Source organism: Chaetodon auriga, chromosome 5 (genome assembly GCF_051107435.1).
Source record: "Chaetodon auriga isolate fChaAug3 chromosome 5, fChaAug3.hap1, whole genome shotgun sequence".
Classification (NCBI taxonomy): Eukaryota; Metazoa; Chordata; class Actinopteri; order Chaetodontiformes; family Chaetodontidae; genus Chaetodon; species Chaetodon auriga.
In genome coordinates this window covers 27,368,164-27,394,928 of record NC_135078.1, presented here as the reverse complement: position 1 = coordinate 27,394,928, position 26,765 = coordinate 27,368,164, and the positions used below count along the sequence as shown (strand labels likewise).

Here is a 26,765-nt window from a genome sequence, read left to right as displayed (position 1 = left end):
AAAGGACATGTCTCTTTTAGTCTGCTTAATAGCTTCAGGACACTGTCTGAGTGGCATTTAATGTCTACAGCAGATAATTCACTATCCCCCTACTCCCATTTCAGTTTCCTCACACGTACGCACAGTTTATCACCAAGAGATGAAAATGTTTATCAGAACTATGAATATTCATTTACCATAGGTTAGTTGACTATTGGCATACTTCACTGCCCCTTTTTAATGCATTTGCTCTTGAAACGACATGAAAGATCATAAAGAGGCTCGTGTGCAATGATAAGTCATCAATTACGGTGGTAAAAGCACCAGATTAGGTGTCATGGCTTCTCGGTTTTTTACTGCCTCGACTTGCGTGTTTGGGTTTATTTGGACAGCTCGCTGGCTTCAGCTCAGCCCCAACAATGCCGGCCTGACATGAATAGGTGTACACACTAAGTGTATACACTGTTTACCACCTTCTCTTCTCTCTGCTGCCCCATGAATAATGCAAGCCCTAAGATCCCCAACTCAACACTGTGCTTGACCTGTTCATTTGTTGCCGGAGCCTCGATGTCGGGTCAGAATGTGGATGTGTTAGTGCAGGGCAGCAGCAGAGGCTAATCGCAACTCCAGGACGGGCAGCTTCGCTACTTCGCATGCTGCCGGTGTCACTCAGGCTGACACCATAAATCTCACTTATTTTCAGATCCAACCGAGACACAGGCAGAAATTACGGCCCAGAGCACATTACCAGCCACAGCAGCGTGCTGAATGCTAACAGAGAGATCCCTGATAAAGCAGACAGGCAGTTCTCTCACAGATTATTGAGCAAAAAGACTCCTATCTGTGAGACTTGAAGGCCCAGATTGGCTCGTAACTAAAGCACAAACACCGGCATCAACAGTTGGGAATCAAATGAACAACAAAGCTCTGCAGTATGCAGAGAAACATATGGAAAAAGTGCATTTGTACATACAGTTACAGATGAGTGTTATCTGCCTTCTTATGCATGCATGTCAGTGTGGGGGTGCAGAGACGTGAAGGACAGGACGATGAGACAAACTGAGCTCGGTTCACGTGAACACCTGCTCGACGTCACACAGCTCTGCTCCTCAGTGAAGGTGTTTGACTGACCTCAGTGCTCAGAGGTGAAGGCTGCAGGTCTCAGGTGCTTCAGGCTGTGGATTCTTTACCTCTGCACGGCGCTCAGTAATTCTGTATACACCAAGAAAAGCACATAACGATGGGGGTCTTAACTGAACATTATTACATAATCCTGAGGACCCTCGTTAAAGAGGGTCCTACGAGGGGCCGTAAATCATGTGTTAACGTCTTGCTTTAAGGCATTCTGCTGCCCTGAAGGCCTGATTTGGCCTTGGTAAAAGCAGTGCGACTCCGTACTGCCCCGATGAACATGCAATAAAGTCCACCGTACAAGTCAGTGATGCTCTATAAGTGAAATAATCCATTCATACCATTGCACTACTGATAAATAATGCACTCTGCGTGGTGGACTGTGCTTCAACACCGTCGCCGTTGCTCATGGATTATCTCTTAACGAGTCACTGCCACGTTAATCTTGAAACAACAGATAATAATGGTGAGCAATGGGGACGTTACCAACGAGCTCAGTCTGCGCTGCAGTTTCTACCATGTGTAAAGCTTTTTACTTTGCACCTCATCTGCAGCGTGTTGATCTCATGTGAACATTCTGTATATTCAAGGAAACTGCTGCACACAGTCCGGATGAAAACATGGTGTTTAACAACATCTTTATGTCCTGTAAGCGACACTCTTAAAAGCACTGCATGATGCACCTTTCAGTGCTCTAAAATGAAGCTTTGGAAGAACAAAGCCGGAGCAGAACGATGGTTAAAAAGCATCTCAGGCTGTATCTGGTCATGTTTCCAGCCTCACAGGCCCCAGATTTCGCTTACTGTAAGAGTAACGCTGCTGATGTGCACCGCTGGCCTCCATTTGATGTTTAATTGTGCTGTCTGTGTCTGAGTGTGGACCACTGATGCATCACTGGAGGATCCCGCTGTGGCTTATTACTGCCAGGCCCTGCTCTCTGCTGCTCTCAACCTGCTGGGTCATCTCCAGCTGCTGTAATCTAACATTATCCTCCGCCTTCACCGGGTCCCAGCCATTTACCCCATCATGTATTATAGATGACCCTCTGGAAATGGAGGAATCCCAGCAGACGCGGAATTAATTTACAGCAACCCTCGATTTTAAGGGGAATTGAATCAAAGTCAGCGGCACGGGGAGAGGGGGGTTTATTGCTATATAACACTGTCACAGTCTATAAAATTGTAATGAAAAGCCATTTGAAGATTAAGTGTTTTTTTTGTGATTCATTGGTATCTCTTGGCTCAACTAATAATCATTTCACTCCAAAGCTGAACGGCCTCAGTAATTGATGCTTACAAACGACCGGGCTCCTTTCAACCAAACTTAATCCTCCTTTTCTCTTGTTGAATGGCGTCGATTCACAAGCTCACAAACACAGAGGAGAGCCTTTAGGATCCGCGCTAACAGGATGTGCACGTCCTGTGTACGTCCCGTTACAGCGGCATACACGTGAATGTGGCGACAGGAAGTCAGGCCCTGTGCGTTGGCCCCGTCTGCTCTTGTCAGGTTCGGCGACATTATTCGAAATGAATGCGACATTTTATTCCACCGGCATCACCCTGGAGTCAGATTTCCTCTGTTAGAAGAAAAATAGTTGTAGCCGCCTCAGTAGAATAGCAGTGAAGTGTCTTCAGTGCTGCAAAACTTCAATACAGCCGATAAAGAAAAAAAAAAACAGACTCTTGGGGTTCCTGCCCATTGAAATTAAGGAAATGTGAGCGGGGCTTTTGTGTAAGACCATCCCCGAAGCAGGATGAAAACAGCTTACAATGAGAGACTTTTGTCACGCCGTACAATTAGCTAAAGTCATTCCAGTTCCCCAACAGCAAGAAGGCTGCGTTCGTGGTATAGTACAAGTATTTAGAAGTACACTTTGACCTCAATGGCAGCTACTTAATGTGCTGCCCGTGGTTCCATAGCAATCTGTGTAATTGAAGTGCAAGTTCTTTGGGCTGAATAAGCGGAAGAGACAATCCAATGTGCACGGGTGACTTCAGAGAGCAAAAGTTAACTCAAACTCATCTTAATTGGCCCCAATTATCTACTGTGACAATACCGCAGTGTGTGCGTGTGTGTATGTGTAATGAAAGGTTAAGATTTATGTTCAGAGTGATGAAGCTGTGCCGTTGAACTTAAAGAAGCAGGGCTGTCTAGACCACAGAGGTCACTCGCTGAGAGTACCGCTAATACAGTCCAGGGCAAATCGCAGCATTGGTGCTTTTTACAGAGAGCCTCAAGCCGATTAGCCGCTAAGTGCTAATTTACACCCAGTGTTCCTGAAAGAGTCCTGGCAGGTTAAGTCTTATGATCCTGCTCCACAAAGCCAAAATGCATCACACAACCAACTAAAAGCTAAAGCAGGAGAGCTGTGTGAGGTGGAAGCTACCTGGTGAGGCAGCCATGACTCGCCGCAGCCGAACTGCCATCTTGGTAGTTCATTATTCCTACAAGGTAGTTACTAAAGTAGGGTGAGCATATCTTCAAACCCCCAAACCAGGACCCCTAAGTGTACCACAGGTTCATGCATGTGCACACCTGTCACAGGCGTTTTCATTAGGACAGGTGGACGATTATTCCAGTGCCTTCAACACCATGAACGCAGCAGAGCCACAGGCGTCGCAGCCTGGCGCGCCGATGACTCACTGCTAGCAGCAGCATTGACAGCGACACACTGAATGACTGACACACACACACACACACACACACACACACACCCATAGACAAATCAGTGCTGAGTTCAGACGTGTGGTGTGTTATTCATGTTTTAATGTTGGGTTAGGTGATAATCAGTGGGACAGAATATGAAGACGTATGTCAGCTTTGAAAACAAGCAGTGTAATTGGTGTGAAAACATGAATATTTTAGTGTTTTACGGATATTTGTCGAGTCTCAGGACTCTCATACGGGACGTCTGGTCACTTTAAGATAAACTCCTGTTAACCATGTTAGTCTTAGCGTTTGACTCCAGTGGACTTCAAGCGATTTCATTGAGGTTAAACTGCCTTTATGTGTGTATTAATAGATATTACATGTAGATTCTAACATAGATATTAGTAGAAGACACACAGGAAAGCAGAAATGCGTTCAGTTAATCCCTCTGTGTCAATGTATAAGGCTGTTTAATGGGTGAGACAGCTGTCAGAGCACAGCTGGACACTGAAGGTCGGCCAACACAGAGCACACTATCTGCATTTCAGTCATTCTAAGTTTTGTGGCAGTGCTTATTATCATGTCAGATCGAGGTATCACAACCTGTCTGTTACGTAATTCACTGGTTGAAAACTTTAAACCTTCGTCTTAACGTTGTAGGGTAGCACTGTTCTTCTTATTATTTTACCTTCTTATTGTATTTTTCTTACAGGAAAATGTAACATATGTTACATTTTCCTGTCAGCAAAGCCCCCATCAATGAAACGAATTATCATCATTAACAATGATCGTATACTTAATGCCTGTAAACGATGATTGCTGGATTTTTAACTTTGAGGAAGAGAAAAGAGGCCAAGCGGCGTTCGCTGTGTCTTCCAGTAAAAGGCAGAGTTTGAGACGTCGGCTGGCAGCGCTCTTACTGAGCAATTACACATGCACAAGGAGGGCAATCACTACCGCCACGGAGGCTGCAGAGAGAGCCTTCAAACTGCCGCGGATCCAGGACAACATGAATAAAAGCTGGATCAACCCCGGCTTCATTACTGGTGATGTGTGTGAGCAGAGCGGCAAATGATTCTGTGAAGGCCAGAACTCAAAAGGACTCAAACGCAGCAGCGATCACACAAAGACTGAAGCCCAAAAAAGTTCCCGAGTTTACTTAAACGCTCGAGGTCGTGAAAGAAACAGGCAGTCAGCGCAAACAAAGCAGACGAGGAGCCGGCAGAAAGGCTGAGCACGAAAACTGTCCAAGAGTCAAAAGTAAAGCATCGAGCTTACAGAGCGTTAGACAAGAATCAAATCCAAGAGCAGGAGGAGGTCAGAGGAAACGCAGAGGCAGCAATAACGGCTGCAAGGCCAGCGGAGACGCTGCGGCAGACACACTGATGGCAGGAAGTAAAACAAACCGAATCCAAGAAGGTGAAAAACTTCAAATTAAAACAGGAACAACTACAGTGAGTGACACAGATTTGAACAACAATTTCCAACATGAAATCTAATTATTAGCATTTCAGTCAATTCAATGATGTCAACGATGAGTAAAATCAGTAAAATCGAATTATTTTCATCAATTAGCTACCTTTAGAGCATCTCAGTGTTTTGTATTCTTCCTAATTACTTTCCCAATAATTAAAACAACCCTCACATAGCTGCACTTAATTTCATACTTAGAAAGTTAGAAACTCAAAAGTTCAACGCGCACCAAATGCTGCACGTTGCCTCTTTAAAAGAAACCAGACGAGACTGAAGATGAGCAGCGGACCTGACGGAGGAATTTAAATGACAGAAACACGCTCTCTGAGCTGCTGTCACACCAGCTGCCATCACTCATTAACTGTCCACCCAGCAGTGCTGCTCATTTACCCAATAATCCCTAATTGAGTAGCGATTGTGCAAAGCCTCTTTAGGTCATTCTCAGTGCGTCTGTGCTGATCTCCCTCCCTCCGTCTGCAGGACTCTGAGATCCTCAACACCGCCGTGCTGACCGGGAAGACGGTGGCCGTGCCGGTGAAGGTGGTGACCGTGGGAATAGACGCCTCGGTCATCGACGTGTCCGAGGCGGTCAAGTGCCGCTCCACAGACGAGGACGTGGTCAAGGTGAGCCGTTTGAGAAGCGAGCCTCTGTGAGTGCAGAGTGAGTGAATGTATGTTTTTAATGTGTGCGTAAAAGCAGGTGGAGGTGCTGAAAATCATCTGAAAGAACTCTGGTCTGTGTGGAGCCATGAGGAGGCTCTAACCTTCCTCAAATGAACTCATTTCACAAACACAAATGTCAGATCTACGTCACGTTTTCCACCGTTTGAGCTCTGCCTGGCGCTCTTTTCATGACGTCATCTCGCTGTGTTCTCTTCTTCTGTGATGGCGCCCGGCTGGAAAATTGGCTCCACCAGCTGTTTATCTCGATGCGCCCGACTCCTAATATTTGCATAATGATAGTGGATAGAAACGCATCTTCATTTGCATTTTCTTTCTGTAAATTCAGTTAAAATTTGCGGTTTTATCACTTCTCTTACTAAAGCATGCCTTCGATTGACTTCAAGTCCATTTTTGCTGATGGTTTTCAACGACCTCTTCCATCATCTCAGTGCAGTTAAAAGTCAGTGAAGTGATCCATGTAGACCCATTTTTTAATCTGTTCATATTAATTAAATATCCATATATTTCTATATTAATATACCAATGAATGAATCATTTTGAATCAGTGTTGTCTGTTTACAGAAGAGTCCATCCTGGTTATCAGAGCAGCTCAGCGCAGCAGCTCTTAGTTAACATCAAATCAAAGTGACTTCACAAACGTGCACTCAGTGACTGACACATGCAGGAACTGTGACGCCTTACAGACAATGCATTAAAGCTTATGTGAAGGATAGATGAGAAGATTTTCTATGTTTAGCACATCTATATAAATCCTCCAGAAAGGATAAACAAACACCAGCAAACAACATGAAAGTGTGTGTTTGATATGCAGTGACTGCTGACAGGTTGCTCAAGTTTTCCTTTATTTTTAGAGCCCCTTTCAAACCTGGGGCACCAGGCACGGCAGAATAAACAGGCCCTTACAGTGTTAGAAAATGGAGCCGGGTATCAGCGGCTTTGCTCTCCAAACAAAAGAAGTCGCTCTCCAGCAGAATCTCAATGAACTCTGTAATGATCTACAGAAGGAAAAGCAGAGGAAATATGACATTGTCTGTGGTCTGTTTCCAAGAGGCTCAGTATCTAGAAACAGCTCCCCGCTGCGCCGAGAGCTCCTTCCAGTCGCGCTTCCCGTGTCAGCCCGTCGAGATCAGAAAGGATGGAAGGATGCAGCGAGTCAGACCCGCGTAATGTACGCTAATGAGCCGTAATGAAACAAAATCAAAAGTAGAGGAGCATATTTTGCCACATCGATCCACTTTATCGTGTGTGATGAGCGAGTCGGGGGACGGTTAAGTGAGTTCCAGAGGGAAATTAAACCCCAGAGATGTTTAAGAAGAAGCCACAGCTCCGCCGCTGATATCTGGAGGTCAGAGGAAGCTCACTCTGCAGAGTTCTGTTCTAATCATGTATGTAAACATGACTAATTTATCTAATTTTGACCTGGGGAATTAGCAAAAACACACAGTGACATTAAACCTGAATAATGAATGACTGCACACATTAGATTATGCTTCTTCTATCCACTCGTGGCCTTATAATTATGCTGAATTTGAAAGAAATACCTCAGGTCACATGCTTTTTCTTTGCAGGAGTGTGTTGCTTCAGCAGATCTCATCTGACGTGTATAGGCTGAAATGAAGCTGCATTATTCTGCATGCACATGTTGTTCTGTGTGGGTTTATAGTTTTGACAGCTCAATTTAGGGCCAGTGTGTAAAGCCCGCTTCACTGAGACCGAGCTGGATTACAGGAGCATCTAATGGCTCATATGCTATACTGCACATGTACGGTCATGTTACAGCTCTGTGTGCTGCAGCGAGGACGCTTTAGAGGGGTGAACCTGCAGGCAAGCGTCTTTCAGCTCACTGTTTTGGTTCAGCCGCTGTCCTCCACCTGTTCAAGGTTAGCAACTAGCTAAAGAGAGATTATAGCAGCGAGAATGAACGAGGGTCTCATCTTCCAGAAGCACGCAGCTCTATCAGGGGCTTCTTAGCTCCAGGAGAGGACGCTGGAGGACAGCCTGTAGTCATACAAACAGACCAGCATTGTCAGAATGGACAGAAACGGAAGGCTAACAGGTGTGCAGTCGGTGCGGAGGAGGTTCTCAGGAGACGGTGAAGACCAAAAACAGAGCGTGAACGTTGGATTAAGTTGTCCTGGTGGCCACAAACATGACGCCAAATGAATCAGAACGTTTCTCTCCCATTTTATTAAAATGAGATCTGTGTTCAGATAAGTTCTCCAGACACTAAATGATCCGGTCTTTGTGTTTACAGCTGGTGTTTTTAGTGCGCTCTCTGTATCCTCATGAAGATCAAAACCTGCACTTCATTTCAGAGGAGGTAAATCAGCCCCAGACTGCCTTCAAAAGTCTGAGTTGTTGAGTTTAGAGAAACTTTATGAACTCTGTGGAATTCTCTGACAAATTCTTCATTATTTTGTGAATTCGTTCTGACTTTCTTTGCATACAAACACTCCGTTTGTCCTGGAGTGTTGCAGTACTGTAGACCACTGCCTCCACACGTGTTCAGACACATCCCATCACGTTCTCATCATGACGTGTTTTTCCTGATCTGGATAACAAGTGTGGACACAGATCACGTTTTGAAATGTAATGGGTTCTGAGTCGGTGCCGTGATCACAGTTTGTGAAATAAACTCTTACTGCAGCTTTAAAACGATGAGAATGAAGTTTGAAATGAATCACTTTCCTTGTTTCTGTGTGACTCTTTCAACAGAAAGGTCCAAACTTTCTCTTCATGCTTCCGTTTTCTGGCACGTGTTGTTTCTGTCGTTACCTTTGACTCCTAAAACTTTTTTTCTTTTTTACAGAAAGAAAATGTGCTGCAGTCGCTCGCTCATAACAAGAATACAGAAACAGCCGAATCAACAGCACAGACACGTTCCACAGTTATGTTCTGTATTAATGCGTTTCCATGTTAGCCGTGGAACGTACTCACTCAAGGTCATGCTATGAGCGGGCTCTTACGGCGTAACCGCTGCTTCCAGCAGGGCTGTTAGAATATTTACAGACCTTCCTCTCGCATTGAAATGAGCGCTGTAGCTTATGCAGAGGAGTCTGAGCGGCTTAATTGCTTCTGTCAAGCCAACTCTGTGTACGAGCCGGAGACGGGCTCACCCCGCCGTCATGCTCCCTTCTCCCATCGCTCATATCTGCCGTGGATTCTGTCTGTCTGGTGAGCTGTTAATTTCCTGGGCTAGATCCAGAGACAGCCTTAATGTCCTCTGTAAGTATTCTCCCGTTAGCTGCCTAATGTGTCTGATTAATGTGGCAGCGGATCCTCCTGGACGTTTATGATACTTTGTGAATCAGAATGACGGTGGGGGTGTAATTCGCAGAGACAGTCCCACCCTGGCTCCGCCATGACGCACTTCCCGCCGAGAGGGTGCAGAAGGGGTTAAAGGGACCGCTGATTAATTGGGGGTGTCTTTGTATGTTCTAATATTGATTTGGAGCTGTGTCGGCCAATAATACAGCACAGCAGGACGGCGTAACGGCGTCAGCGTAATGTGCCGCGATGGCTCCATGCATGTTTTCCATAATTGTTTCTGCTTAGATCGTTTGGGAGGAGATCAAAGAAACGCCAGCAGGTAGTTAATGAGCTGCATGTTAATAAATCCCACTCGTTTAACACACTTTCCCTAAACTGACTGTACTGATCATTCACGTCCCTGTTAGACGCCGTCGACCTGACGCTCGTCACACGTCACAGACCCAAGTTGTGAGGAAAGTCAAAGACGAAGAGGCCGTCAGCCGGCTGAGTGCAGCAAGAGGGAAAGAGCCGAACAACGAGGGCCGCTAAGGAGCAGGGACTCCTCTGACGTCTCTATCAGTTCAAACACACGCTCACACTGGGAGCCCAATCTGCTCCATGACTGACTGCAGCCAGGGGAGCAGCGCCGCCCTTGTAGAAATGTTCAGAAGCTTCATTAAGCATCTCTGTCACTGTTAGGCTGCAGCGCCGTGCAGCATTAGCACTGCTACGTATGCTCTGTGCTCTTTATTGGCTGGAAAAATGTAGAGAAAATACCCATCGATCCTGCACGCGTCCGCTGGAGAGTTCAGGACCGGCACCAGGACGTCGAAGGTCTGGAGGGCACCTGCAGCAGGAGGTGCTCGTCTGCAGCTCAGGCCAGCCAAAGTCCCACAAAGGTTATATCAGTTCGTCTCCAGCAGCCACACAGGATAAAGGAAAAGGTGTCAGAGCAGGAGTCAGACAGCGAATTTAAAAGTAATTTGAAAATGAAAAGAGAAGGAGGAAGGAGAGTCAGTGAGCAAAGAGGTTTATCTGGTGGGGATGTTTGCAGTGACACACACAGGATTTTTAAGGATTCACATGAAGGGAAGTTTGTTTGGGGGATGTTTGATCGGTCAAGATGACGAGAAGCGAGTTGATCATCATGGAGCGAGAATCAAAGAGCCAGAGAGCCAGAGCCCTGAAGATCTGTGAATTTAGAGATTATATCTGTGTGGAGTGTTTCGGATCAGAGGGAAGAGAGAAAACAGCGGTCAGCGCTGTCAGCGAAGGCCGAGTCATTTCAGGATATCTGAGGTGTTTGTGAATCAAGACGACTGACAGGACTCGGAGACGGGGAAGGAGGACGGCGCCCCGGCGTTCGGCTTCTGAAGGATAATTACCAGAGAGAGTATTTCTTGACTGTGTGTGCCACGTGAGGCGGTGTGAGAGCTCCTCTCAGATGTTTCTGTTTCCAGGAACGTGGACGTGTTGCAGCAGTTTGTAGAGGAGTCAGAAGATGTGGGCGATGCAGGAAGAACGATCGCTACAGGGAGCGTGAAGAAGAGCGAGCAGAGAGCCTGCACCCAGAGGAGACATCATGAGGGGTCAGCAAAGTGTCCAACAAGAAGGAAAAGTGAATGAAGTCAGAGCAGAGACAGAGAGAAACAAGGAAAAGGTGGCAAAGCAGAAGGAACCACGACTTTTGTTTGCATGGCTGTTAACTGTGCTGTTGAAACACAGGAGATGTCAGAAAGGATTAAGATTAGGATCCTTGAACATGGCCGACGTTTCTGAAGACGACCTTGATGCGACACTGAGGGAAAGATTTACACCAACGCACACAGTCGGGTCTGAGGTATAGAATGGACAGCGAGGTGACACTGAAAATAGCTTTCACTGTGGAGCTGTTACGGTCCAGCAGGGGGCAGTAATGCAGCTTACATGGATGCCAACTGCTGTAAAACTCAGAAGAAGAAGAAGACTTGGACTCAAACCTCTCTGTTTCCTGTCGTTTTGGCTGTCTGGTCTTCGTCATTTCCAGCTCCTCCTTTCTTTAAACGCAGAGTGAGCGGGAGCTGATGACGACTCAGTACAAAACAACTGTTAACGTTAGCACGCTAGGCTAACTAGCTCCCACTAGCCTAGCTTGCTAGCTTCCAATTTCAAGTAGAAGACAAACCGAACAGACAGATCCTCCCAAATGCTGAATGCTGTAGAGGGACAAATGTCCTAAATCACTAATGGTGCATAACCAACATTATGAGGGCTTGTTCGGCCCTCAGATGTGAGTCAAAGGGAAAAGAAAGGAAAACACCACCCAAAATGTTTTTGCCCTCTTTTGCTGATTGAAAAAATGTGCACAATAGTTGCAGTGTCATCATAATACGTATTTCCTCACACACACGAAAAGATTTGTTTAAAATTGAAGAACTGAGTGACAGGATGAATGAATACCTTCAGGACATCATGCGTTCACATCATCACCGTCGCGGTACATGTTCTTACATCACGTTTGTTTATTGACAGCGCTCAGGTGGATCTGCATGGATGCAAACAGGGAGCGACTAGAAGGCCTTCGATGACTGTTCTGATTGAGCCGACACTGAAATACACGTGTTCGAGCTCATAAAGGCCACGAGTTCTAGTGCAGAGTCCACAGTGCAGAGTGTAAAATCAATGCAGCGAGTCTCCAAACATCTGCTTTCATTTATACAAACCATCCAAATTGACTTTCCAGAGAAAAATCTGCGGCTGGCTTCGCTCTGGAGGTGACGTGAAGTGGAGGGAGCTCCCACAAAGCAATAGAATCTGTCACACACACAAAGTTTTCTGGTCACAGAGGATATCCTCCACGGCTTCATGATGAATGGCTGTTTATGGTTTTATCTCGCTGTGGAGAAATAACTTGGAAGTAGAAAAAAAAAAAGATATTTCCCCAGACCATCTAATTACATCTGGTTCCAGCCGTGGTCGTCTGCTATATGATGGGATCAATGGGATTGACAGAGAGCCCAAAAATCCAGCGGATCTCTGTTTAAGACACACTGATTAATTACCTCTGAGTGTGTGTGTGTGTGTGTGTGTGTGTGTGTGTGTGTGTGTGTGTGTGTGTGTGTGTGTGTGTGCGCTGGATATCCCCCTCGAGGTCTTCTGCATGCGTTTGTGTGCGCCGTGCGTTTGTTATGCCTGCACGCCGTATCATGAGGTTTTTAAAGAGACGGAGACAGAAAGCGAGAGCGGAGATTCTGGACATTAATCAAACGCTGGTACGAGTGAAGACAGAAGCGTGGGGGAGGCTTCAAAGACAGTGAGCAACACGGAGCTGTGTCTTTGGACAAAATTGGCCGGCTCATTCCATTTGTAAAGCAATTTATGAAACAGATGGCTTTGAATGTGGTCATTTTATCCAGAGACAACTGCTCTCCTCTTACTAGTTTCCATCTGTTGGTCCTTCTTTTAGCTGTAGGCAGAGCTGTAATGGAGGAGCAGACCACGACCTGTTCTCCCTCAGGTTCAAAGATGTCCTTTCCGCCCCCCTCCCTCTTTTCCTGAGTGTGGAGCAGACAGAGGACCTTTCATCTTGTTCAAAGTAGTTATAGGAGTACTGTATCAGTGCAGGGCTCAGAGTGTAAAGCCTTCTAATCAACACGGAGGGCCAGGCCTGTACAGTACATCGCACTGTGTAATTCACCGAGCGCGGCCGTCACAAGAGCTCAGCTTAAACACTGTCTCTCTTAATCCTCCCCTCTCCTCCCACGCAGGTGTCAGACAGGTGTGACTACGTTTTCGTGAACGGCAAGGAGATGAAGGGCAAGGTGAAGATGATGGTGAACTTCACCTACGGATACCTGAGCGCTCAGCTGGAGCTCAACGTGTGGATCCCTCGGCTCCCCCTGCAGATTGAGGTGTCAGACACGGAGCTGAGCCAGATCAAAGGGTGGCGGGTGCCCATCATGGCCAGCAGTCAGAGGTACGGTGCTGCATGCAGCCGGCAGGTACGAGGCGTCGAGTCTCACTGAACACCTTCAATCTGCGAGACAAGTCGTCAGCTCGCTCACTGATGAAACGTCTTCCAGTTCAGCCACCATCTCTCTGCATTTGTCAGAGATTAAACAGAAACAGATGTTTATGCTTATTAACGACAGATAAAATCATTGGAAGGTATTTGTGTGTCTGATTGGATGAAACCTAAATTGACTCAGTCTTTCAACATCCTGCGTTTTCTCACTTCATCAGTGTCATCTCTCATTTGAGTGGGTCCGAGTTTGATCTAAATGCACTTCTTTCCGTGTGGCTCTTGTAGATTTCGCGTGCAGCAGCCGCTCATCATCAGAGTAACGCCTAACGAACAGCCTTTATTCCAGGTCATGTATTCGATTTCAGTGGTGGCAGCCTCAGATAAGATAATGATGAGACGTGTGACTGAACACCTCTCCACCTGTCTCCTCCTGACTTCTTGCTGACAGTTTTTGGCTGATAACAAAATGGCTGACCTGTGCAATACGGCCTGTCATTACGGCCGGCTTAAGGTGGCCTGCCATCGCGCCTTTTAGTCGACAGTAGGACGGGACATTATTAGAGCTGTCTGGAGGTCAGAGCTCTCCCCCGGGGCCTCATCACTATCAGCACCTCTGCCAACGCCGCTGTGTAGTGCTCCTCTGCAACTGTTGAAATCCATCAATTGATGGAGCAGCTATCAGCCTACCTGTAGTAATTACTTCTGGAAAAGCGTCGAGGTTGGACTTGGACTCGGAGTCATCCCACGCAGCAGTGTGGCGACTCTAATTATCCCTGCTCCCCTCTTATTTTGAGTGACAGAGGTACAGCTTGCGACTAATGCCGTGGCTTGTCGGGGATGTTGCTGCTTTCCCGCCTGCTGGTATGCCTTTATCAGCGGGGACAGCCGGGCTGTGTTGTCACTGTTGACGCCAGCCCCGCCGCTGATGGGCTGCACGCTGCTTTGTTTCTCCCTGTCTTCCACCCGTCTTTGTTTATCACGGGATAACAGGCGTGACCTTGCAAAGTAGCACTATGCTTGTTGGCGAGAATGGGCATCGGTCCACTGTCCATAAGCCCGCGAGGAGCAAGCGGTGGGACCGTCCTCTATCAGCCAGGCCGGCACGCCGCGGAGGGAGGGAGGGAGGGAGGGAGGTAAAGAGACATCGGGCCTGTAAGTGGGATAGCTGCAGAAGTCCTCCTCGCACAGGTTTTGAGTGACACTGCCTGTATGGCTCACCTCTTCCCTCCCTAAGCCCTGTCAAAACAGGGACAAGATAAGCCTCCGCAGACAGCAAACCTAAGTGTAGGCGTAGCACTCAGGCATGCACCACTCCTTCAACACGTCTTTCAAGATATGCACACTATGTTCAGATTCCTATTTCCCCTTTTGCTTTGTACTGTTTTAAGAAATCTCTCACAGTTCCCGTTATTAGCGCGTGTTGTTTCCACGCACGCCGACGTGTCTGAAGCTGCGTGTTCTCCCTCTGCTGTAGAGCGAGCGGCTGCACTCGATTTCCCTGCAACACTCGAACAATGAAAAACAATCAGCCGCTGTCAGACGGAGCCGTTTCTGTATATATCGAAGCTGCGACGCCTATTTCTGTCCAGATGACCTTCGTCATGTTATTGTAGCAGAAAATGAAATGCAGCAAAACGCCAAAACAAATACGTCGCACGATCCACGGGGCACAACAAAAATAAGCGTGACACACACTCATTAATATGCAGCATCTCCTCTGAAGTCAGAACCGGGCTTGAAAGTGAATGAAGCGGAAAGAAGAATTGCTTTGTGAAGCAGGTTGTTCTCGGCGCTCAGTGTGATTTGTTTATTAGATTAACCTTAGATTAGATTTGGAGATGGCTGCATAAGCACCGGCGCATCAGATTTATGGCTGGACTTCACTCTCAGCTTGTTTATTCCTGAATCCGTTGCACCTGACTGATACCTGCGTGTATAAATGTCTTCAAAAACCTGCTCTTGAAACGCTGATTCAGTCCATATCTAAGTACATACCCCTGTAACTTCAGCGCCATTTGTCAATTCATTAGCCGTGAATGTCAAATAACAAAGTGTGTTTACGCTCAGAACATTCACAGTGTGACTCAAAAGGATTTAACCAAAGCAGTCAGTGGTGGGAAACTTTCAATTACTGCCACTGGAATAAATTGGAAGATGGTGAGTGAAATCATTGGCAGGTGTTTTTTTTCTCCTCTGTATCTAATATGTAAATGAGTGGAGAGACAAGAGAGAGCAGGAATTTATGAAAGGGAACAAAAATGTAAAAAATTCATAAATGACAAACTTTGTTAGTCTGCCGGAATAAAGCATGAGTGTGTGAGTCAGTGCTGCATGTTATTCAGCTGGCAGCTCTTTTGTTTGGATCTGAATCTGAAGGTTGCCCTTTCATTAGCCCGTGTGGACTGAGGTAACCCGGGGAGGAAGCTCCACGCGTCTGACCGACCTAAAAATACTGTTAACCAGAGGGACCGCACGAAGCTCGTCCTCACGGGGACTGTGGTGCAGCGTTCCACATCTGTGTGGAAAATTACATAAAAGAGGGGGAGTCGGCGCTCATGAATATGCATTGAATGTGTCACGTCGGGCTGCTGAGCCACAACTGATCTGCTGTTTTAATCTGCTGTTTCCAAAATAGTTTTAAAAATGAAAGTTTCAGCGATGATTCAGAGACGCGTCCGCGCTGCCGTGCGAAGACCAGACTGCAGATCCTCAGACTGATCCCTGCTCCGAATCCGTCCTTCGACGGGGAGTTGACTTTCCTTCAGCTCTCGGTTGGAACACGGCGACGTCACACGCTTCTGTGCACCAATCAGGATCTGGACAAAATTCCGTTGACAGGTGGTGGATTTGTTTGCTCACTGCCAATCAAATCTAATCAAATCCCACCCACGCAGGCCTGATGAGGCGTCACTTGTTGAATCCTGAATGTTCTTTCCTTTCATCCAGGGCGTCCTCTGTAAATGTCCGTCGGTCCCGCCGGCGAAGGTTTTAAGCCCTTAACTCCAGATCTCCCTGCACTCTCGGCTCTTCTCTGCAGCGTGCGGCTAACGTCTTTATTCCCACGGCTTCGCTCGCAGTCACATTTCTCAGGGGATTCAGACCGAACGAGACAAGCGGAGCGAATAATCACAAGAAAAACAGTTTAAGAGATTCATTTCTTTTCTTCTCTCCTTTATCGTGACCGCAACCTTTGCTGGTGTGTTTGTGTGCGACAGACAGAGGAACAAATGTCGATGATTAGACGGAAAGGCGGCTGTTAAGTCTACAGTACAGTATATGATTAGTAGCTTTGTTGACAAAACGCTTTTCTGCTTGTAATGCTCCCGACTGTGCCCCCGTGGAAGGCTGAGCAGCTGCACCGGCATTTATTCTCCCACATCAACCGTTCAAACGTTGCTTTCTCAACATCTCAGGCTGCTTTATCTGTTGTTTTTATAAAGCTGTTTGTTGAAGCAAAATAAAAAAAAAACTGTTATGGGCAAAATCTAATGATATCGCAGCTGTATTGTATCCATTTAAAGGTAGTTTGTCATACTCAAAGCAATTTTCCTGGTGAGAAAGAGCTGAGCCTCTGCTGGCTGATTTGTTGCCTGAAGTAATAAAATTAGATTTGCTAGCAACAGAGCAATCAGGGAGGCTATTAAGTAAAGCAGTAAGGAGGTGTACATCCAGAATTCAGACCGGGCGCTCCAGAACGAGGAAGAAAAATGATGGCTGTGCTCCGGACCGATCCTCTCTTAGTGCTCTGATCAACGGTCCTGCATCATTACTGGAGCTTTGTCGGGTAAACATCCCCGCCTGAGTTACAGCCCTGATTCCAAAATAAGTCTGGATGCTGTGTAAGACATAAATAAAACTGTGATGATTGAATCCTGTTTGACATGAACTCAACTGAAAGCAGCACAAAGACAATAGATTTAAAGTCTGAGCTCATCAGAACCTGAATCTGACGCAGCAACACGTTTCAAACACACTGGGACAGGAGCAGCAAAGGACAGGGAAAGAGGAGGAATGTCCCAAAAACACCTGTCTGGAACATTCCACAGGTAAACGGGCTCATTGGTAACAGCCATGTTAGCAGAATGCTACTATCTGCACGCTAACATGCTAAAAGTGATCATGCTAACAATGCAAATATAGCAGGTCTGATGTTTACCATGTTTACCATCTCAGTGTAGCCTGTTAGCATGCTAAAAATTGCTGATTAAACACAAAGTACAGCTGAGGATGATGGGAATGTATTTAGTTTGGCAGTTTGATCACACGACAAAGTTTTGGACAAATTCAGGTTTTGACCTGCTGATGGCGCCGGATGAAAAGTCAGTGGACGACCAAAGTTAATCCAGTTCACCTGAGGGGGACATGAATGTGTGAACCAAATTTCGTGGCAATCTGTCCAATAGTTGTTGAGACATTTCACTCAAACCCACAAACCTCAACCTCATAGTGACACAGTTATTATGATGGTTATTAGGATTCATCCTAATCACAGATAACGATTAGCTGAGATATTTTATTATGGAGCAAAGCAGTGCAAGCAGATTAACATCCATCGCTGCTACGCTGCTAGCACAGCTAAAAAGGTTCAAGTTGCTGACTGTTTACACATCAGGTTTTTTGTTATTGCCAGATCAACACGGGACAGCGAGGACGAGGATGATGAAGACAGACGAGGACGAAGCTGCACTCTGCAGTACCAGCACGCCATGGTCAGAGTCCTCACCCATTTTGTAGCGGAGTCAGCTGATCCTCGAGGCCAGACCAGCTTCATGCTGGGCACTGATTGGCAGGTGGACATCACAGAGCTGGTGTGGGACTTCCTGAAGGTGGAGGACTCCCAGATTGCACAGCTGCTGGACAGGAGGATACTGATGGGACTGGACATGGGGATGACCACCATCCAGGTAGGCCATGTGTTAGCTTAAAGGAGCGCAGACTAATTTTTCTTATTTTGCTTCTTGGTAATCTCAGCACTTCTTTTGGTGAGTTAAATAAAATCATAATTTGTTGAAAAAGCAGCTAAAACGACCAGAATTAGCCCGACGTTGTAATAAAGCTGAACTGTTCTTGAACTCAGCATTTCGCTGAGGCAGGCTAAACAAAGAGATCAGAATTCTTCACCTTTGTCTCATTACAGAAACATTTTTTAAGCCCTCAGTTCCTAAATGTGGGGAGTTTTTATCATTTTCCTCTACTAATGTTTAAGCTGCTGGAGTGCAATTATTCCTCCTCGTCAGGCTCTCGCTGACCTTTGCTATAAAACGTGTTGCACCCTGCTAGCATTTGAGTCCGTCAATAAAAAGCATTTAACCGACGTCATCACTGAAATGAAGCTGCCATCATCAAATCTTCATTTTTATCTGTTTTGCTCTTGATTTTAAATATCTTCCACCCAGTAACTAAACCCTAAACCTTCCTGGGAAAAAATAAAGAAAGGTTGCAGCTCATTGATCGAATGAAACAGCTCACAGCACTTCTTAGATATTCTTTTATCAGCTATAACATCTGTTTTATTGTTTCTGGATGTTAAGGAGCTTCTGATCTGACCATGATTTTAGCTGAACGTCTTAAACGCTGAGTCAGCGTATGGCTCCGTTTATATGTCGCCTCTTGGTCAAATCAGTTTTCGTTTCTATGCAGACGACTCCCGACTAACAGGCCAAATACAAACTTGTCTTACAGATGTTAAAACCTGCCTCAAAACGTTCAGCAGTTAAACTCTGATCGATCAGAAGCCTCCATCGTGGATGCGAATCCCTCCATCAAGCATCAAACCCTTTGCAGAGATCTTTATCTCTGATAACAAACTAACCTCTGACCATCAGCTGAATTCATTCTGTCGAGCTTTCAGCAGCTTTGTAATATCTTGAAAATTTCAACTTTTTACTTTTTTACTTTTACCTTTACTTTGTTTTATTCATTCATAGCTCATTTGTCATTATTAGTGTATCAAGTCTACTTTTATTTAGTATTTATCTGCTGATTTCTCTTGTTTTTATGTCTTTGTAAAGCACCTTCTAACTTTGAATATTATTTAATGACACAGGCATTGCTAGTGTGTGTGTGCACCTCCCAAATTAAGACCATATTTCCCATGAACCCTGCCTCAAAGAGCGTCCAGCCACTTGTCCTTCTCCCTCTCCTCGTCATTGTCTTGCGAGCAGCGAGACGAGGGTCCGGAAACAGCTCTCGATGACGGTGAACATGCATTCAGTCATTCTTCCGTCTGCCATCGCAAGAGTCTCTTGAAGCTTCAGTCGTATTTCTGTTGGAAAATCGCTGCCTGCTTCCAGTTGATGTGCAGATTTCTGCCAAGATCTGATGACACACTATGTAAAGTGCAGTGCTGAGGGCACGGGGGGGGGGGCTGCCGTTGATCTTGACAAAGGCCTGTTTTATTCTCAAAACTAACACAGTAAAGATTTCATTACCACATATAATCAAGCGAGTTTAATGACTGCCTTTAAAAAATGGATGACGGCACTGCTCGTCATCCCTGTGGTACGTTACTCTCTCAGCTCAGACACATGATGGAAAAATAACCTGCAGGGACACAAAGACTTTGCAGGGACAGTAACAGATGACGCCGCCGCTGCTGCTATGCTTGGATTACTTCCTCCTTTTGTCAGACAGGTGCTTTCTGGTGTGTCACCGCCTGCGCTGCGGCGAGCGCGTCCTCCCCCTCGGCCCTTTGCTTCGTCAGGCTCTCCAGGCTGGCTGGATGAATATCAGCCTCCTGATGACGTCCATGCGAGTGGGATGCTCTCCCCGGCGTCAAGGTCTCATCCGCCTGTCTGCGTGGCTTCACCTTCGCAAAAGCATCCACGCTCTCACAAAACGAGCACGAACCGGAAAGCGTGCCGAGCGCGAAGGTCTGACAGCGGCGGCGGTGGTGGCGGTGGCGGTGGCGGCTACCTGAGCCACACACACTGATGCATGAGGGGGCGTTCATTAAGATTTGCATGCAGAGAAAGTCACACACGCTACCCACAGCGTTTGTCATAAATATTGTGTCACTTCCTGCTCCTGTTTGGGGTTAAAGTGTGCTTTCCTCTGGATTAGCAGTATTAATCAAAGGGAATGGATTCTCACCCACCTACAGGAGGCACGGGCTGGATGGCAGCCAAGTGGAGCTCTTGTTTGATCTGCACAGCCTGAGTAAAGTGATAAAATAAAAAGTAGGTTCTGTGCATCATTTTGCATATTGCACAGGGGCTTGTGTACGGGATGAATATGGTGTCACGCTTTGAAACAGAAAAAAATGCTTCAAAAGGTTGAAAGTCTTTGTTTGGGAGCTAATGAAAGTCTAATAAAGTGCCTGTGGAGGGCGTGGACGTGATGTCTGAAGCTGAAGAGCAGGAAGAGCAGCGACTGCTGATGGAGGCTGACGGAGACACGGCCTGTGTGCCGCCGTCCACCTGCTTCGTCTGTGTTCAGAGAAACTCACAGACGTAATCTAGATTAGAAAGAATTCCTCAGGTGTGATCTTATTGGACATCTGCTGCCCCACAATGCATCGCTTCTCTTCAGACTGCAAACAGTAGCAAAGACATGGACGTCGTCTGTGTGATGTCACCGTGAAGCTCAGTGACTGCAGCCGTCGCCATCTTGGCAGCGACTGACTGAAACCAAACTGCCAGCTAATCCCAAAATGGGCGAAGCGTGGGTGGAGCTGAGGCGGCTAAATGAAGCCTGAGTGCTGAGAGCTAGCAGCTAGCTGTCAGTCAAAGCAGGAATGCTCATAACTATGCATAACTTTAAGCCTTAATAGCATTTAAATGAGTCCTCGCACAGTTTTCATGAATTATCTGCAGAGACCAGAGCAGATTTTATTCCAGGCTGTAAACATGTTGATTTCTGCTGTGAAGTTCAGCCTTTTAATGTGGAGGTCTGTGGAGGTTTTGGAGCCGGACTCCAGTGGCCATTTGTGGAACTGCAGTTTTTGGAGATTTTGCATTGGCTTTTTCAGATTACACACTACAAACTGCACCAGTGGCACGACTTGATGTGCACTTCCTGTCCTCTAAGTGGGCCTGTCCCCCACCCCCACTGCGCATTTTAACACTAATGCTTGACTGACTTGTCCATGTCAAAACAGTAGAACAGAGAACACAGAACAAATGGGAAGTTCATCCCTTTTTTGCTGCTTTTTAGTATCTGAGAGATTTTCTCTTAACATCATCTCTTATCTTCAGCGAGTGTGTTGCTGAGACAGATTCAGGTTTCAAACAAAGTTCATTTTCTTTTGATTTGTCTGTCTGAAAAATGCCATTTGGGAGATTTGTGGCTTTTGAAAAATGGGTCCAATATTTACTTTGGTGACTACGGGGCCAAAGAATCGGTCATGATCTGAGCTCACGGTCACTTTTCCCATCGGACTGAGCGAACTCACGACCTGCTGCAGGTCTCCTAAAGGGCCGAGTCGAGGTGAGACGCTCATGACGCAGAAACAGGAAATGACTCCCATACGCTTTGAAACGAGGATGCTGTAAACTCGAGCGCCAATGATCATCCACACGAAGTTTCTAAATAAAGATTCGCCCTTTCAAACTCGACTCTCTGAACTTTCCCCCCACAGCTTTCAGATCAGCGTTTACAAGGTTTCAAACCTGGAAAACAAACGAACACACCCGGAGAACAAACGCGAGGCTCTGACAGAGCCGGAGAAACACTGCTGCAGGAAGAACAACGCTGGCAGAGATTTCACCTCCTTTCCAGCCATCAGAACATTATGCAAGCCTTCAAAACTGTAGCTTCAATCTTGCAAATCTTTTGTTTTCGATTTCAAGCTTTCAAACAGTTTCAGCCGCTCAAAGCTCTCTTCACTTTCAGAGTAGATCTTCATCCCGGACTTGTGAGACTTTTATGTTAGATGAAACACATTTTCTCTTCAAAACACCTCTAATTCATGATAATCTGCTTTTTTTTTTCATGTCCGTGACATCCTGGCTGCTAAATGCTTATTGATGTGATGCTTTTGAATTCCACTCGCCGGGAGCCGTTCGTCAATCGGGCGCTGTGACCGGTGGGGACTTCTTTCTGCCTCTCGCTTTCTGTTGATGAAGCTTCTATAGGTGCTGTGCTGTGTCACTGTGCAGCTATGGTTGCTGTCACTGCTGATTTCTCCTGGGGAAGACCCCCCCAACCCTCCGTGTTTAGAGCAGGAAATGAAAAAGCTTTCGCGAGCAGGCGATACAATAGAGCGCCGCTCTAATTGATCACAGCAGAAAGTCACGGGTTATTGCTCGACAGGCACGTGTTTGAGGACGAGAAGCAAATCTTCTTCTTCTTCCTCTGGTGTGGCCGTCGTGATCTGTAATCCTTTTGTCTCTTTCCCTCTCTCTGTCTTGCTGTTGCCCCCCCCCCCCCCCCCCCCCCCCCCAGGTTTTGTCTCCTCTGTCGGACTCCATCCTGGCGGAGAAGACCATCACGGTGGTGGACGACAAGGTGACCATCACGGAGCTGGGGGTCCAGCTGGTGACCGGCCTCTCGATGAGCCTGCAGCTCAGCCCAGGAAGCAACAGAGCCATCCTGGCCACGACGACCACTCAGGAGGTTCTGCAGAGCCCCAAACAGGTCAGGAAGCTGTCGCGTCTGATGGCGATTAACCGATCGATTCGTCAGCAGACGGTTAATCGCCATTTTTCAACTAAAAATTCCAAACGTTTACTCAAGCGTGATGATTTGCTGACACTGTTTTCGGACATTTTATGAACAAAACGATTAATCCAGAATGGAAAATAATTAAATGAGAACTGAGCTTTGCTTCGTAGCAAACCTGAAAAATGACGGTGATGATGATCCAACAGATTAAAAACAAAGACCAGTAATTATTCCCAAACACTGTTTAACCAGGTGTGATGGAGGCAGAGAGTGAGGATGATTAGTTTTACAACAATAATTATTGTCTCTCTGCATATTCAATTATTCTTCAGTGGCTTCGTAGCATTTGGTGAAAGATGTATGTGCTGAAACCCAAACGCAGCCCTCTGCAGACTCTCCAGAACAAAAGACATTTCACACCATCAGCATCGTCCAACGAGCCCATTTCCAAAGTGCGCCGCGAGTGTGCGTGCGCTCACGAGGACGCGTCTGTTTGTTTGTTCGGAGCGTTTCTAACCCTCTTAACTCCACGGCCCGAGAGCCAGAGTGTGACAGAGTGTGTTTCCTTGGGCAGCTAATGGAAACGAGAGCTTAATCTGAGCACATGTAAAAGCAACAGCGCAGCGCCTGCACCGAAACGCCACTCACAGGCCGAATCGCGTCTGGCTTCCGCTTCTCATTGGCTGCTCTTTGATCTGCCCATCAAGCCCTCTCATGTCTCTGGACCGCTCCTTTACACTCCTCTTCCTCCAAAGTGAGGAAGGAAGGAGCGGAGGGCCGTTTATCTGGCCTATCGCCTCGTGCACAGTGTGCAGATAAGCAGGCAGCGCTGCACTGTAAGTCCTCTGGTGCCAGTAATTAGCGAGCATTGACAGAGCGCTGTGGAGAGCTGCTCGTGCGCCGTTGGGGATTTGTCCTTCCGCAACATTAAAAGGCAAATTGTGAAATTGGAGTAGGAGAGGGCCTTAAGACTCTATGTATGGCAAATCCTCATTCACGCGAACAATGTTTAATGTTACTGTTTGATCTTTTCCGCCTATCTTTTAATCTGTTTCCCCTTTAGCTCAGAGAGTAGCCGCTGAGCTAGCAGAACGACTTAGTGAGCGTGCGTTGGACTTACAGTGTCTTCCACAATTAGAAAGCGCCGTATATTCTGTACTAGAAGTCTAATGTAAGTCTGTGTGCTGCATTGACAAAATTAACTTTAATGCGTTTCAGTGTGTCTCATTTTTACTGATTGACTGCACTCCTGACAGTAAAGGCAGCAACAGAGTTTCTTTTCTGTTCTCATCACAGTCCTCTCCTCTTCATCCACTCTTCATCCTCTCTACCTCCTCATTCTTCTGTTGACTGCGTCAGACTCCTCGTTCATGCATCCTGAGTACCTGAACAACATCTGGTTGATGCTCCAACAGCCGAACAATTCGAGCAGTTTTATCTGTTTCACTGTGAGACTGGAGGCAGTTTTTTTTTTTTCACTGATTATTTATTTCCTCTCTCTCTCTCTCTCTCTCTCTCTCTCTCTCTCTCTCTCTGTGTGTGTGTGTGTGTGTGTGTGTGTGTGTGTGTGTGTGTGTGTGTGTGTGTGTGTGTGTGTGCGCCCACAGGAGGCCCTGATCAGCGCCTGGCTGCAGTTCAGCGACGGCTCCGTTGCTCCTCTAGACCTGTACAACCCCGACTTTTTCGTCCTGACAGCCACCTCCCTTGACGAGGAGGTGGTGACAGTGCAGCAGAACCCCTCTTGGAAGTGGCCTGTCATCGTGACGGAGGCGGAGGGCCAAGGCCTGCTGGTCAGGGTGGAGATGACTGTCTGCGAGGTCTGCCAGAAGTTCAAGCGCCGCAGCGTCCTGGCGGCGGGGAACTGTAACGTCAGGGTGAAGTTCGGCCGCAGTGACAGCTCGAGGGGAGGGGGCAGCGACTACGGCCCTGACGGAGACGATATGGAGAGCAGGGGCAGGCTCTCCCCCTCCCAGGACAGGACCGGCCTCGACACCCACTACTATGGCAGCTCCATCTCTGACATGGAGGACGGAGTGTTGAGGAGAGCCACCACCACCAGAAGCGCAATAATGCGGAGACCCAACGGGGACAAACTGTCCGACGACGGCAGCCAGAACGTGCCCATTGACTTTGCCGACTTCCCCGCGCAGGTGGACCTCCCCCGAGGCCGCAACATGGACGACGACCTCATTCAGACCGCCCGTGGGCTCACGGACCTGGAGATCGGCATGTACGCCCTGCTGGGGGTCTTCTGCCTCGCCATCCTGGTCTTTCTCATCAACTGCATCTCCTACACCCTCAAATACCGCCACAAGGAGCTCTCGATCGAGGGCCAGGAGAACATGAACCACGCCCACGACTGGGTGTGGCTGGGGAACGAGGCGGAGCTGCTGGAGAGCCAAATCAGCCTGTCGCCGCAGCAGGAGGAGCAGACCTCCATGATGGACTCGAGCAGCGGGCTCGAGGAAGGCAGCCACCTGCTGAACGGAGGCTCGGCCCAGAAGCACGTGCAGGGCCAAGTGCACCGGGCGGCGGAGGCCGGCTGTGGCGCCAAGGACAGCAAAGGAGACTCACCCACCACCAAGAGGAAGCGAGTCAAGTTCACCACGTTCACCACCATCCCCTCGGACAGTAGCTACCCCGCCGTGAACACACTGACTGGAGGCCACGGCCGGGACATTAAGTGGGTGTGCCAGGACGTGGAGCTCGGAGACTCCAAGGAGTTACGCAATTACATGGAGCGGCTAAACGACAGTGCTTTAAAAGAGGTGGCATAATGCTCTGCGTGCACTCGTAACAAACTCACCCTTATGCCTTTCAGAGGAAAGTGGGTCTGGACCAAACCGGACCTCCAGCAGGTGAACGTTACTTCAGAGTCACCCCAAACTGCCAAAGGGTCATTAAACTCAAGAGGACTGTCTTGATTCCACAAGTGACTGCATCGCTAAAGGTGACAGAGGAGGTTGTGTCATTTGTTCTCAGACCTTTTTATCATCACTTTACTACGACAGGGTTCAGGTAGAATCACCATCCCGGACTGACCTGCGACATCCAGACCACATGTAGATTTAAACAAACAGTAACACGACTAGTTAGATGTTCTGAATGTGTGTGCACATTAAATGGTTTTTGGAAGTTTTGTAACATTTTGGATATTAATTTCCTACGACAGATCCTCACCCTGCGGACGAGCTCTGAGAGGCCAAAGCAAGCCGAGAGAAGTTTCTGCATGTTGTTGGAAAAAAAAAAAAAAAAAAGGCACAACTTTCCGGTTCATTCTCATCCTCCTTAACACGGCAGAGGACCTGTTATGTATATACCGAACAGTCTCCAAAGCATTGTATTGTTGCTCCGTATATTGTATTTTCATAACATTTAAGAAATACACAACAATGTCAAGAAGTGTGTTAGCGTTTATTGACCGCAGCGCGGACGCCGCTCGGCTCTGCAGCGCTAATGTCAGCTGAGGAGTGTGGGCGAGGAAGAGGAGCCGGCCGCACATTCATCTCTGAATCAGGAGCGTTTTATGACATGTAATTTACCCACAAGCCACCACATGGTGGAGGGAGGCGGCGGCCGTTAGAACGCGGGAGCCTGACGTGACGGCCAGCGTGTGAAGGAGCTTTTAGATTAAACGGCTGGACGGCATGGTAATGTGACATTTCCCGCCGCCGCCGCCGAGTTTAAAGTTTTGTGGGCTTTGAAGAAAATGCCAATTAAGGTCTCGTTAACCTCTGTCCCGCCGCCTCCGGGAGACGCCGGGATGAAACGTGCTCTCCGTCTCCGGAGGAGCGCGAGGATACAAAGAGGGATAATTACAGGAAAGGTGGGTAATGTTTTCGCTTTGGAAATGGATCTTTTATTATGGAGATAATTGCACAAATAATAATCATTTCTGAAAACTTCCCAAACAAAGGCAGTGGGCTGAAAAATTGCATTTTGCTCAGTGAGCGTCATTATCATCACAGTGGTGTTGGCTGATTGGGTTTTT

At 47.2% G+C, this 26,765-nt stretch overlaps 1 protein-coding gene across 2 annotated transcripts in view; it reads left to right on the top strand.

Moving 5' to 3' along the window:
- Positions 1 to 26,171, top strand: part of LOC143321433 (transmembrane protein 132C) — a 124,157-nt gene extending 97,986 nt beyond the window's left edge. For both annotated transcript variants that reach the window (XM_076731771.1, XM_076731772.1), the window contains exons 5-9: positions 5,713 to 5,856; positions 12,915 to 13,123; positions 17,802 to 18,075; positions 22,556 to 22,747; positions 24,382 to 26,171. In XM_076731771.1, the coding sequence (XP_076587886.1) occupies positions 5,713 to 5,856; positions 12,915 to 13,123; positions 17,802 to 18,075; positions 22,556 to 22,747; positions 24,382 to 25,551 (1,989 nt within the window). In that variant the 3' untranslated portion in view covers positions 25,552 to 26,171. The remainder of the gene's footprint in view (positions 1 to 5,712; positions 5,857 to 12,914; positions 13,124 to 17,801; positions 18,076 to 22,555; positions 22,748 to 24,381) is intronic.
- Positions 26,172 to 26,765: the final 594 nt, after the last annotated feature.